This window comes from Solanum lycopersicum, chromosome 1 (assembly GCF_036512215.1).
Source record: "Solanum lycopersicum chromosome 1, SLM_r2.1".
NCBI lineage: Eukaryota > Viridiplantae > Streptophyta > Magnoliopsida > Solanales > Solanaceae > Solanum > Solanum lycopersicum.
The window spans coordinates 73,916,551-73,932,054 of NC_090800.1; the positions used below are offsets into that span (position 1 = coordinate 73,916,551).

The 15,504-nt window shown below is 31.9% G+C and overlaps 1 protein-coding gene across 1 annotated transcript; it reads right to left on the reverse strand.

Annotated features, from left to right (window-relative positions):
- Positions 1-5,024: 5,024 nt before the first annotated feature.
- LOC101255131 (uncharacterized) lies at positions 5,025-10,389 on the reverse strand. Its single transcript, XM_004229114.5, has 7 exons — positions 10,019-10,389; positions 9,157-9,459; positions 7,881-8,089; positions 7,742-7,790; positions 7,558-7,647; positions 7,327-7,389; positions 5,025-7,141 (listed from the first exon to the last, which is right to left on the reverse strand). Exons 1-7 carry the CDS (start codon positions 10,184-10,186, stop codon positions 5,384-5,386), a joined length of 2,640 nt encoding a protein of 879 aa, XP_004229162.1. The 5' UTR covers positions 10,187-10,389; the 3' UTR covers positions 5,025-5,383.
- Between the last annotated feature and the right edge of the window lie 5,115 nt (positions 10,390-15,504).

Below are 15,504 nucleotides of genomic sequence, written 5' to 3' on the forward strand. Positions count from 1 at the left end.
ACTTCCAACTTATTCTTATAAGTTTGTGTTAGATATATGTAAATATTTTTAAGATTATATATTTGTTGCTTATATATCATAGACGAAAACAATAAGTAAACGATCATATTTTTGTAATTTATTTATTTTTTTCCATATTGAACACACTAAAGATATGATTTATTGAGTTATTTTTATTTATTAATTGTTTCTTGAGAGTTGAACAATATTAAAAAGAAATAAAAAATTACTTATCACTCTGTTACAAATCTTTTAACAGACATTAAAGGTACTATAAATATCGAGTTAATATGAAATATATATATATATATATATATATATATATATATATATATATATATATATGAGTGGTTGAAAATTAATTTATTTCTAATTTACCAAGTTGGATAGAGCTGTGGAGGTGTCAATTAATCAAGATAGGCCTAATACATTAATTTTTTTATTTGAATATGACCTAATTTTTCCTTTTATAAATGAATAATCTTTTACTCATATTCCACCTAATTTTAGAAGTTCAATGAATAATAACAATTAGATAGGTAGATTTAATTGAATTTAATATCCAGGTGCTTAAAAAAAACAAGTTAATTAAGAACTTCTTGAGAGGTTATCTTATCATATAGGTAACTACTACAAGAATAGCTTGCTTATAATAAATTTTAAAGTAATAAAAAATAAACAGTAATCATATATAAAAGATGATGAAACGTAAATTTTATTGATAAATATTTATGAGTATAATTATGATTCTTCAAATAGAACGTTAAATGACCATTTTAATAAAGATAATATTTAATAACTTAAATTTCTTTATAAATATTTTAATTTTTTTTTGTGGAATTTTAAAATGTGCGTTCAGGAAAATATAACTTTTTATATGTAGGTAAAATAAAGTTAAGTTGTCTACATATCTAATTCAATTACGAAACCTGTTTAACATAAATATTATTTATTTGGAATTACTTCGAAGATAAGGAATCGTTTGGTTCTTGAGATAAGTCTAAATATCTTATAGTTATTTTTTAATATATTTTTATCAAATAAAGTATAAATTTAAAATTGATCTTAATATAAATTTAAAATAATTTAATCCGCAAATTAAACGTATTCGCAAACTATGGACGATATAAAATAAGGAGATTGTATTAGTATACCTTGTTGGTTATGCTGATGCTATATTTTTATTCCCTTTGGGTTGATAATAACTAAAAAAACAATTTGTCTCTTTTTAATTTCTTCCTTTAATAGGGAAATAATATAATTTAGGAATAAGTAGAAGTAACTTTTTTAACTTTTTAAAACTGAATTAACAAGGAACAGCTAACTATATTAATATAGAAATAATCGAACATTTCATTTTACTATGTCACTTTTCTCCAAAGGAAAATGCACGAGTATCCCTTCAACCTATGCTCGAACTTTTAGAGACACGTTTATATTATATTAAGGTCTTATTACCCTTTCTGAACTTATTTTATAAGTAATTTTCTACCCCTTTTCGGCTTACGTGGCACTACATGAAGAAAAAAGTCAATCAGCATTGGACTCACAAGATAGTGCCACATAGACCGAAAAGGGGTAAAAAAATATTAATAAAATAAGTTCAGAAAGATAACAAGACCTTAGTATAATGTAAGTGTGTCACATAAGTTGAGGGTACTTGTACATTATCCCTTTTCTCTAACCTATACGTAGACTTACTTTATTTTGTAAAGTACACGAATTATTTTTCACCAATTAGTTGATAGTTTTCTCCTATTTTCAAATTCCTAAATCTATTTTAAAGTAAGAGTAATTCTTTTAATTATATTTATATCAAATTATATGGATATTAATGAGATCCAATACCTCTCTTTATTTATTGGGAAAATTGTATATAATAACAAACTAATAACCTAAAATAAATGGAGTAGCTAGGGTTTGATTTAATTGTGTTCCATAGCAAACGTTAGCCAAAATTTGTCAGACGCCTCTCTCCCAAAAATCTCGCTCGCCACTCTCCCTTTGCTCGCCTATCTTGCTTTATACACAGAAGTGTATAATTATGTTTCTGTTTTGTATAAAGCGAGAGAAAATTGTATATACACAGGCAAAAATATACTTTCATGTTATATACTTAATTATACAATTTAAAAACATTTTACTTCAATTCAATTGTAGACAAATGCAATTTTTATACAAATATTGCAGAGAAAAAGACCAACGAATTGCAGTGAAATACAATTTTCTATAGCTTTATACAATAGAAGTGCATATATTGTGTTTCTGTTTTTGTATAAAGCGAGAGAAAAACATAACTCTATTATTTCTAAATTAGATAAATAAATAAAAGATGATCATCCTTTTTTTTTTTCCTCTGTCGAGATTTCAATCCAGATTTTCTAAAATAAATTGTTTCACTCTATTATTATATATATACACACTAATTTAACATAAGTATTTTGTACTTGTGTTTCGTGTCAATCGATAAAATAGTTAGGTAATTTTTTTATCATATTTCTAGCACTTCAAGAATTTATTATACTTTACAATAGTCATGAGCATTTATTTATTTTACCAATTTTCTTATATTCAAGGAATTCCACCAGCTTCACATTAGCTATTAATCACATTAATTTAAGGTTATAATATTTACTTAATTAGGTTAAACTCAAACATTGTACAGTTGTGGGAAAACAATCTTGTTATTTTCTCCATGATTAGATGTCATGATGAGCTGTGTAACAAAATTCCAATCCATATATATTATGCTTTGACTAATTGGTTCAAAAATTTAGTGCTTCATCCATTAATACTTCTATAATATTTTAGATACATGCTCTACGTTTACTTTTATGTGTTCATACTAAATATTTTGTATATTCCTTTAAAAAAAAACATGTGGTTTGACAGAAAAATTTTCAAAATTTGTAATTTAGTATATGTGTGTTGCTTATTTGCGTAGGTATAAATTATTTTATCAAGGATAAAAGAAAAAATTATAGAATCCCACTAATTCTAATTATATAAATGTGACCCTTTTTTTTTTGAGATAAACTAATAAAAATATATGTCACGTATTAGTAATAAATTAAGTGCATATTTTACTGTAATGTCTATAATGATTAGAGCATAATGTCAAGTAAATGTAATATTAAAGGTAAAACAACAACTACATAATTAATAAAATTTCAAAAATGAAATTTCAAAAACTGGGGACTAAAAATAATAGTGTAGTACACGTATCTTATTCCCTATCCATGAAGGTAAGGATATTATTTTTAAAGAACCCTCGACGCAAATTAAAATACTTATGAAAAGAAAAATGACAATGAAAAAACATAACAACTCATAAGAAAAGCAATATAGCACATTCAAGAAAAAAGAATAAATAAAATAATATTATACATCAAATACTATAAATAACAGATGATGATAAATATATATCAAAAACATAAAATTACGAAAACAAAGTTAATACTACAACATATGGGTAGTTCATTTTACTTAACTTTAATTAATTAACATGTGTTTTACTTCACTAAATCATATGATAACAGAAATTGAATTAATTCGATATGAACACCCGATGCAAATAAATTTTTTCTTATAATAAACACAACCATAACTAAGCCCGTTGAAAAGTATTAAGTAAAAGAAAAAAAGTCTCTGGAAATGATAATATAGGTGTAAGAAAATATTACCATAATAAAAAGATAAAAATAGACCGAAGAAGCATATAGTGTATATATATATATATTGCTATTACCCCTGATTAAGTAATGATAGACACTGATAAGTGACAAAAGAACTATACTTCTTTTCTAAACAAGTTAAATTGACTATATGAATCTCACTAACGATATTCATTATTTAGATTCGCTCCAGCAGTACAAAGTATAAAAAAAAATAACAAAAGTAAAAATGACATAAAAACCTAATCAACGTAATCACTTTTTCTCATCAAAACATTTATGTGTTATAAATTCCTTTGGTCAGAAACTAGTGATAGATGGTGATTTTGCAGAGATTTCACGATTTTACATTTATCATTTTAATAAACAGAGAGAAAAGATCTTTTTCCTAAACAACAAAAACAAATGTAAATCGACATAATCTTACGATACACTCCCTATGATACAACCCTTCTTTCTTTCATTTTATCATTAAATATTCCCTTAATTTGTTCATCTAGTTTCAAAAAAGTTATAGCGCGGGGTAATAACCTAATCAATTTTCTATGTGAAATAAATCAAATTTATATATTTTAAAACACTAAAAAATATCACAAAGTAACAATCCAAAATATTTAAAGCACATTTGAATAAAAGAAAGTTCTTTTTGACTTTCCATATATAACTAGCCAATTATCTAACAGTTTTGAAACAAAACAGAAATTAATATAAAAAAAAGTCAATAGTTTCCTTAATTATAAAAAAATATTAGGAAACCCTTTTTTACGTGTGGCTGTGGGATGGATCAATTTTGGAAAACCCTATAAAATGTGATTTGATGCTAAAGACTACTGACAGATATATTTGTTAGAACAAACAAACATTGATCAAAGTAATTTTGTGTGTAGATTTAGAGAATATGGTTATGAATGAATTTTCAATTTGAAGCGAAGTATCCACACTGCGTAGAGAGATAAAATTCCAAAAATGGAGACCAAAAACAATAGTCTCCTATCCATGAAGGTAGTGAATAAGGAAAGCAGTATAAAGTATTTAAGAAAGAAACAACAGATTGATAATACATAAAACTACGAAAACAAAGCTAATAGACACAACGTCCAAAAGCATTCAGAAGCAAATCATAAAATCTATTGATGTGTTAAAATAGGTGGTGTATAATGAGCAAATAAAGATGGACAGAAGAAGCACAAACTTTAGCATGTATACTTGCTACGACCTGATTAAGTAAAAAGATACGACGCTGATCAGGACAATAATCTCAAGGGATAAAATAATTATACTACTTTCCGAACACCATATGACTTCGCTCGATCACCAGAGAGTATAAAAAGGAAAAATGGCACGGTAAACTGATCAACAAAACCACTTTATCCATGTACTCAGTATTATCAATATACAGTTTTAAAACCCCATCTTTGAAGGAAGTTGTCTATCTGTGCCACTAGCATATAGTTAAGGCAGAATTGAGAGCTATCAATAGCAGAAAGAAACAAAAACAACAGAGCCTATAATTGCAGAACTGCTTTGTTTTGAAAACCATAAATACTTGAAATCAAACCTTTTCAAGATCATGGATAAGCCACAGTTCATGTTGAAGTTGCTACAAAAACCGGTGCCAAAGAATTATGTCCAGAGGAAAGAGGAAAATCAAACCTCCCTCTCTACAAGCCAAAACACTGTCCTGTTGTCCTCTACCTCCTACTGCTGCATCACTTTTTTGGACCTTTGGAAGTCATAGCTACAAGCTTTTGACCACCTCCATTTCGCCAAACACCACGCACAGGCAAACTTTCAGGGTTACCTTGGTCATCTGATGTCTCCTTTTGATCTGGGTTCGGATCCAGATCAGGGTTTGAACTATTGAGATTTAAAAGTGTTTCAACAGATCCATCACCTAAGCGAACTCTGTGAAACTTTGAGGTTTTCTTCCGCTGCTTGCCTTTCCCATCATTATTCCCCGGCCTGTGATTTGACTCATCTTTAGCAGACAAGTCATTCTGGCGGGCATCCAGCTTTAAAGGCTTGCCTCGGGAGTTCAATTCTTCCTCGGATTCATTCGGAGTCAATTTTGATTTACCTTTAGCAGACCGATAACCATCTCTAGACAAAACTTCCACATCATCTTCAGGAATCTTATGGCTAGACTGCAATTTCCTCACAGTACTTAAAATGTTATCTGCCACAATATCCTTTGAAGTAACACTTCCAGCATCTATTGACTTGCCTTTACCATTCTTTGAACTTCTACCATCTTTCAAGCGATTGATACCACTTTGACGATTCTGTATAGGGACAGTGCCTCCTAAATTAGCATTATAGGTGTCAATTAATGCTTTTTGCCTTTCAGCATCAGGGCATAGTCTAGCCAACTCAAGAACGAGATGTGACAAGCCAAACTGCGCGGCATATGCCAGATATGTCTCAGCATCAATTAAACCTTGACGATATTCCGCAGAGATGTCCTTAAATGCAGTGAATTTGTCTTGATCAAAATCTAGAGCAATATGCATCCTTTCTACCAAAGATTTATTTGCGGTTTGAACATCTTCCACATTTGTAACTGCCTGCTGGCCACTTGCAGGAAGTTTGCCAGACTGTGCAGCAGAGACTGGAGGAAAATCAGTAGTAGAAGAGTCAAAAGACCCACTCTGAACAAGGTTTGGGGCTGACGAGGAATGGCTAATTCGATTGCTGTGGGCCCAACTCCTGGATGAACCAACGGAGCTAGAAGATGATTCATGTGCTAATGAAGATCGAGAAGCAACAGAGTTCAAATGACTAGATGATGGAGGTCCATCTGCTGCTGTCAACGTTTTAACCTGAGTAGAGCCTGATGCTGATCCAAAAGCACTATTAACAGCAGGCCAAGCTTGTCCACGGGTAATTACTGGTGCAGAAGGTTTGTTCACGACTGCCTTACTATGCCTGGAATTAGATGATGATCCAGAAGCACTACTTATCACAGGCCAGGCAGGCTGATGACCAATTACCGGTGGTGAGTGACCGGTTGTTGCTGGCCATGCAGGAGATGAATTAGGAAGCTTTGTACTTTTGTTTTGCTTTCGGCGTAGATGTGATGCCATAGTGTTCATGGGTGCATCAGACTGAGGTCTTGGTTGACTATTAACAGGAGGCGCAGCAAGAGGAGGAAATGAAGATTCTTCCAGCTGAGAATTTCTGGAAATTTGAGATACAGCTTGTAGATATCTTGAAGCTGGCTCAGAATCAGTAGTCAAAGAATCAAAAGGTTGAACAAGGAGATCAGCATCATCTGTTACCGTTTGATCAGGAACTACCCTCCTACTGCCTGATGTATCATGCAGTCTTCCATCTGCATTAGCGGTCTCTAAACTGGCTTGAATGGCCATGGAGAGTTCACTCTCAGCATTATCACGCCTAAATGATTGTCCCCTTCCACGACGATTAACCTGTTCACTACTACGGCGATATCGGAAACTTGTTGGTATCTGTATGAGAAGAAAACAAATATCATTTCTAACTACTACGACTCCAACATAGCGCTAGGAATGAAATGTCAGGATATACACAACGGGAACAGCTAATGAATGAGGCATCATGAGTGCATCTTCCCTGGTGGCTTTAGGAGAAGATTGTTTTTAATTCCTTATTCAAGAACAGAGTTGAGACTTGCCTGCAAAGCAGCACTGCGTTGGGAACGCGACATACGACCTCCATGCTCGAGAGTATTGTGCCTCTGAAAATGAGAACAGGAAAATAAACATCGAAAGAAATCTACTACAGGAAAGTTACACACCTCTGCCCATGAAAACTATGAAATAACATGAAAGTAATAACTTCAATCTGCATGAATATATGTTTTATTACAGCCATTAATAATTTGCACCAGACCAACAAATCCTACCTTCAACTCAGCTTCAGACTGGAAAACAATAAATTTTTTCGCAAGACAGCTCCCGTCTTCACATAAGAAATGATCTCTGCGGAAGTGGATCTGAAATGAAAAAGAAACACCATCTTTAATTGGTATCAAAAGCACCACTAAAAGAAGTCAGAAAGCTTCAGATAATATAGCACATTAAGACCACCTCTAGGTCATCATAATTCTTGTAGTATTCGTATTGCCCAGGGTGCTGCCTGCATGAATTCAATCGATGAAACAACCTTGACTTTAACTGATCAATGATAACCAACTTATGACATGTTATTGGACAAATAAAACCATACCTCTGGCACATGTGACAAGTATAATGTTCAGTCGACATGTGAGAATACAACTCATTATCACCATAAAATGGGGTCCTACAGAATTCACAAAGAGGATGACCCATGAATCCACCTCTTTCACTTTCAGTACCATCAACCTCAGAGTCACCTGTGTGTATATGCTGATTCAGCTGAGCCCTTGTGTACAGCTTCTGCTCACAGATAAATATCTGATTGACAAATAAGCAACCAATCAGATCAATATGTTGCTAACAAGATTGATATGCATGCATTGGTGTTATCATTACTAGTAATACAGAATCTGTGAAGTCTCACAACACAATTTTACTAGGCAACACAGTTTCAGTATGCAATCAAATCCAATCCATACGACCAAAGTATCAAGAACTAAGATGTTCTTCCTTAATCCAGTCAAATGACCCTTCCCATTGTTATAGACAAAGGTGCTTTCTTTTTTTCTTTTTGTTCCCTTTTCTTTTGGGGGAGGGCAGAGAAACCATTTCCTTATTTATCAACAGAGAGCACTCGTAAGTTTCAGTTATCAAGCAATGTAACTGCAATGCACAAGAAAGACTAAGCGGAGCAGATAGACTAGATATTGAATAGCATCCTTGGGGGTTAAGAGAACCATTCAATTCTGCAGTCGAGTTTGTGTATTTCATCTTCGATAGCAAGATTATGGACAAGGCAGTAGTGAGGGGAGTGATTGAGGCGCTTCATCACTAGGTTCTGAATATATTTATATTTATATTAAACAAGTGTCAGAACAATCAGGCAGCCAAAGTGGAAGATCATCAGATCGATTTCCCTTACTATAACTTAAATGGAATTTTAACCTTACCCATATCAGAAAAAAAAATTTATATGGAATTACCCTTGAACTTAGATTACTACTTTACTAGGGCTAGGTGGTAATTAATCTGTTTACTGAGAGTGCTGCCAGGGAGTGGACTTGTAGTTTGTTCATTTTTTAGAAAAAAGACTATGTCCAGATGTCCCAACAAGTGAAATACTAGCGACTATTTTCAGCATTTATTGCTAGTATATAGAGGAAATAGGGCAGGGAAACTTCACAAGACCTAAAATTCAGGAGGAGAGGGGAAAGAGCTCAACTGTTAGGTGGTGTTACTCAACTGTTGAATAGGCAATAGGTATGGTTATCTACTTTGTGTATGCATCATGTAAGTATGATTATTCCCTCTCACATAAGCAAAATATTTATACATCAAAAAATATGCAACAAATGAAAGCTAAAACAGATATTGCAGAAAATGACCTTTCTTCCTTCCAAACATAAGCTGCACATGTGCAACTTGTGCTTATGGAACAGGTGTCCTTTTAACTGATCAATATTTTTGAACCTTGCTCTTCTCTTCACTCCATCAACATCTGGCCCCTCCATCTTATCACACACACTACAAGAAAGCCTGCACATTGCCAGGATCATCTTGTAATGGTCAAAATCATCAAAGAAAGCCTGGGTGTCCTCATGATACCAATAAGAACCACTTTTGCCTTGTTTTGGTTCAAATGGAAATACTGAAAAGTCACCAATCATATTTGTATAATCCCCTAAAGCCTGCCACATAGAAAAGGGGGGAAATAATAAGAAATTCACAACCATAAATCTTCAGTCTTAAAACCATAATGGACAGCAATTCAATAGAGTGAAATACTGTGCTTGCTTCTACATAAATTTTGGTTGATCATCATCTCAATAAATGTACATTCATATTTATTAGCAGACTAAAAAATACACGAAGCATGAGAAGATCATCAATTATAAAAAAAATGCATAGAGATCAATCCTTCAAATACAAGAGTAGCAATTCAATACAATGCCAGTCCAATTATCCGGTAAAATCTGGATTGATCAACCTAGTCCACAAACAACAAACTAAATAATCATAAAATCAGTCTATAAAAACACAGATTTATTGGGACTTTGAGATTGCAAACTTAAAGATAGCTCCTACATCCATAAATGGCGATTTCACAAGTCATCACCAATATTGAAACTTAGACATAAAACATATGTGAATTTTCAAACTATTAGGTTAAATCTAAACTTGCCCAATCAAATGTAAATAACTCTTACGATCTAATAGATCAATCAAAACGAAGATTAGAGTTGGAACCTTGGTGACAAATACAACATCAGCCTCAGTTTTGCAAATACAACATCGGCGATCATCGCAGATGAATCGAAGACGAGCAACACAGGTAGAGCAAACATCTTTGTGACCGCAAGCTCCATAGGCAACCCATTCAAGGGTTTCAGCACAGACTGCACAGCTATCATCCATGGATTAACAAGATTTTTGATCTAGGGTTTCTTCGAAGGAATAATTTGTACACCTCGCGCCGATGCAAAGTGAATTTTGCCCTTTTTAGGGTTCCGAAGCTTTGTTCTTCTCGGGACAAGTATAACACCGCTTCGTTTTTCTTGTTTTTATTTATTCTCTCTTCATTCTCCTAATTTTGACCAAATAACAATTCATTTTAAATTAAAAATTAATTAGAAAACTCTAACCTAAGTATTTTATTTTTTAACTGTTTAAAATTGACACGATATTTTATTTTACGGCATAAATTTATTCATATCTTGTAATATCGATTAATTTATGCTTAATAAATATTTTTTTATTGATATAACTACGCGTGTGATTCGTACAACTTTTAAAAAGCGTGAAATAACTTAGGGTTAAGATGGGCTTAATGAGTAAATAGAATGTATTAGGGCTAGTTAGAGTATGAAAGAAAGGGAGGTATGACTAATTTTTTTTGGACTATTTGTTTAATAAAAAACGTGTGTAATTTATACGGCTTTTAGAAGTGTGAACTATTCTGAATTATGTTAATATGGATCAAATGAGGCGTTGGATGCATTAAAACTTGTTCAATTATGGAAAAGAAAAAAAACCACGTATTTATTTCGTTCGATAAATTGTTATAAAAATTTTTAATATACGTAATTTTAATAGTACAAAATTTTCGATAGGTCAAACTCTAAAAAAAAATTTAGTACAAATTTTCGATAGGTCAAACTCTAAAATAAAGTATGTAATTCAAAAAAATTATTTTAATTTTAATATGTATCAAGCTTCTTTTAATTTTCTTTCTTCCTTTTGTTGTTAACAATAAGGATGCATTAAAGGGGGGTTTGATTTGGGTCATAAAAGAGATTTAATTTCTTGAAAAATTTTCATCATATTGTTCGCGATAAATGTTTTACATTATTGAAAATTAAGTGTAATAAAAATAAATAGAAGAAAAAGTAATTTTATTAATGAATATTTATGAGTATAATTTAGTTATTTTCTTGATTTTTTTTCTCCTAATATTTCTATGTAATTTGAAGATTGATTGTAGTATTTTTCTCGAATATACTATGATTCGAATTTTCTTGAAATGTGTTTAATTTCTAAAAACGTTGAAAAGAACACTCTACAACACTCTACTGTCTTGAATTTATCTTGAAAAAACTTTGTTGATTATTCCTTCAAAGAACCACATAATGCATCTATAAAATATTTGTTTTCCGAAATATTTTTTAACTAGCTCATGAGTTGAAGAGGTTTTTTTTTTTTTAATAGCTCATAGCTTTAAGAGAACAATATTAGTAAGTTTCGCCGTTCATATTAACAAAGTAATTTAACTATAGTATGTAATAGCATTATTTTTTAAAAAGTGAAGAAATACATAAAAGGGACGATAATATTTAGATCTACTTTCACATTAGCTTTACAATTTTATTTATATGTGAACGATATGTAAATTGTTACAAAAATGTTGATAAATTGAAAAACAGAACTTGAAATTATGTAAATTGTATAATAAAAGTATGGGATAGTGAGTACCCCTCAATCTATACCCGAAATCTCAGAGACACACTTATACTATACTAAGGTCTTACTGCCCTCCCCCACCTCCGAACTTATTTTATTAATAATTTTCTACCCTTTTTCGACCTACGTGGCACTATCTTGTGAGCCTAATGCTGATTGATTTTTTTTCAAGCTTGTCACGTAAGCCGAAAAGGGGTTGGAAATTACTTATAAAATAAATTCAAGGTGATAATAGGACCTTAGTATAGTATATGTGTGTCTCTGGAATTTCGGGCATAGATTGAAGGGTACTTGTGCATTTTCCCTAAAAAATATTATTATATTATTTTCACACATAATAATGTATGAGTTAAATCTGTGTAGATTTTAATATTTGTATGAATTGTGATTTATATAACTTAAAATGAATTATATATTAACTAGATATGATTTAAATATTTCTTTTTTTCATATTGAAAACTAATTCTATTTTTGATTATTTTTTATCGCAAAATTTTGAGACTAACATGAATTGCAATATATGTAACAATATTGAAATCGTAGTTGTACCTCCAATTTAGTATCACAAGCGGAAGTTCAATAAATTTATGGTAGCATAAATCTGTAAATAAAATGTATCTTACATATTTCAGGCTTATTTATTTCCAGCACTTTTTCTCTATTGTTACATGTCAAGTTGTTTAAAAAGTATTTAGTTATTTTAATTACTTTTTGTTGTTGTAAAATATTAGCAATATAAAATTATCTAAGACAATAAATATATGGACAAGATATATGGGAATGCTTTCTTATTTAAAGTTACATGAATTAAAGTGTTCATTTATTGCATATGTGAACTTCAAAGAAAGTTAAGGAAGAACTTTGACAAATGACATCCATATTAATTCATTTATAACACTCCCCCTAGAATGTCCATAGATAATGTGCCTCGTTAAAATCTTACTAAGAAAAATTTAGAGAGAAAAAACTTAGTGAAGGAAAAAGAGTACACACATCTTGTAATACGTTTTGAGTGCTGCCTCATTAAAAATCTTACCAGGAAAATCCAATGGGACAAAATCATGGCTAAGGGAAAAAGAGTACATCGTGTATTTGCTTCCCCTGATGAAAAAATTATTTGATATCTTGGAGATGATGCACCCCAATCTTATATCTTAGCTTCTTAAATTTTGACGTTGGCAATGCCTTAGTGAATAAATCTGCAAGATTATCACTCGAACGAATCTGTTGAACATTTATCTCACCATTTTGTTGAAGATCATGTGTGAAATAGAACTTAGGTGAAATATGTTTTGTTCGATCTCCTTTGATATATCCTCCCTTTAATTGTGCTATGCAAGCAGCATTATCTTCATACAATATTGTTGGAGTCTTTGTTTGCACAGAAAGACCGCATAATTATAGAATGTGTTGAGTCATTGATCTCAACCATACACACTCTCGACTCGCTTCATGAATGGCTATTATCTCTGCATGATTTGAAGAATAGCAACTATTTTTTGCTTCATCAAACGCCATGATACAGTTGTACCTCCACAGGTGAATAAATAGCCTGTCTGAGATCGGGTTTTATGTGGATCAGACAAATACCCTGCATCTGCATAACCAATCAATTCTAACTTGGATGCATTAGAATACAACAATCCCATATCAATTGTTCTTTAAAGATATTTGAATATATGTTTAACGTCTTTCCAATGTCTTCTTGTTGGACATGAGCTGAATCTCGCCAATAAACTTACTGCGAAATAAATACCTGGTCGGGTATTGTTGGCAAGGTACATTAGTGCCCCACTAGCACTAAGATATGGTGTTTCATCACCAAGAACCTCTTCATTTTTTTCTTGATTTCTGAATGGATCTTTATTTATATCAAGAGATCTCACAACCATTGGGGTACTGAATGGGTGTGTTTTATCCATGTAAAATCTCTATAAAACCTTCTCAGTATATGTAGATTGATGAATAAATATTTTATTTGTCAAATGTTCAATCTGAAGGCCAAGACAAAATTTTGTCTTACCAAGATCTTTCATTTCAAATTCTTTCTTCAAACACTCAACGACTTTTGAAAGCACTTTAGGAGTTTCAATGATATTCAAGTCATCAACATAAACATATTTTATTACAAAATCAGATTTTGACCTTCGTATAAAAATACAGGGACAAATAGGGTCATTCATGTACCCTTCATTTAGCAAATATTCGCTAAGACGATTATACCACATTCGCGCTGATTGTTTTAATCCATGTAAGAATTTTTGAAGCTTTGTTGAACAACTTTCTTTTAAATTTTTAAATGCTTCAGGCACTTTGAGTGCTTCAGGGATTTTCATAAAAATATTGTGGTCTAGTGAGCCATATAAATAGGCCGTGACAACGTCCATTAGATGCATTTCGAACTTTTCATGAACTGTCATATTTATTAGATACCTAAAGGTAATTGCATCTACCACATGAGAATACATCTCCTCATAATCAACGTCAGGCCTTTGCGAAAATTCTTGTGCAAGAAGTCGTGCTTTATATCTTACGACTTTACTATTTTCATTGTGTTTTCGCACAAAAACTCATTTGTGCCCCCACTGGCTTGACACCTTCAGGTGTTCGGACTGTTGATCCAAAAACTTCACTTTTTCAAGTGAAACCAATTCTGTTTGAATTGCTTCCTTCCATTTTGGCCAATCATTTCTCTGTCTACACTCGTAGACAGATCTTGGTCCAAATCCTCATCTTGTTGCATTATTTCAACTGCAACATTATCGGCAAAAATATTATCCACCACAATATTATTTTGATTTCACCTTTTTCTCGTCGAGACATAATTTATAGAGATTTCTTCATTCTCGTTATTTTCAGTACATGGACCTTTTTTGTGGTGTCATGATTTATTATGTCTTGGAGCTCTTTATGAACAATTACCTCTATATTATGATCATCATCTTGATCATTTTTCCTTTCCTTTTCCGAGGATTTTTATCCTTGGAACCAATTGGTCTACCACGTTTTAAGCGTGGTCCAGACTCATTTGCCTTAACATTCTATACTATAGGAACATCAACACGAACTTGAGCATTAGCAGTTGGGATATATGATTTAGTAACCCATGGAAGGTTAGTAAATGCATCCGGTAGTTGATTTGCAATATTCTGCAAATAAATTATCTTTTGAACATCTTGCTCACATTGATTTGTTCGAGAATCTAAATGAGACACTGAAAGTGAATTTCAATCTATCTCATTTTCCAACTGCTTTTGTTCTCCCCCTAATGTTGGGTATACTGATTCATCAAAATGACAATCAGCAAACTTTGCTGTAAATAAATCTCTAGTTCTAGGTTCCAAATATTTTATAATAGAACAAGATTCATACCTAACATGTATCCCCAATCTTCTTTGGGGACCCATCTTTGTGCATTCTGGTGGGCAATTGGAATATATATTGCACAACCAAAGATTCTAAGATGGGAAATATTTGACTCCGGACCAAAAATCAAGTGTAATGCGGAGATGTCATGATAACTGGTTGGCTTTATGCGCACAAGTGCTGCTGCATGCAAAATAGCATGCCCCCAAATCGAAACAGGCAATTTTGTTCTCATCAACAAAGGTCTAGCTATCAATTGAAGACGTTTAATCAATGACTCTGCTAAACCATTTTGAGTATGAACATGTGCAACAGGATGTTCAACTGTTATTTCAGTGGACAAATAATAATCATTAAATGCTTGAGATGTAAACTCACTAGCATTATCAAGACGAATTATTTTTATTGCA

What these genes read in the sequence shown, in the direction of transcription:
- LOC101255131 (XM_004229114.5), bottom strand. Translation starts at nt 10,186, where the DNA reads ATGGATGATAGCTGTGCAGTCTGTGCTGAAACCCTTGAATGGGTTGCC. An exon ending in TATGTTTGGAAGGAAGAAAG is followed by an intron (nt 8,090 to 9,156) that starts GTCATTTTCTGC and finishes TTTGTCAATCAG; the next exon opens with ATATTTATCTGTGAGCAGAA. An exon ending in ACTTGTCACATGTGCCAGAG is followed by an intron (nt 7,791 to 7,880) that starts GTATGGTTTTAT and finishes GAATTCATGCAG; the next exon opens with GCAGCACCCTGGGCAATACG.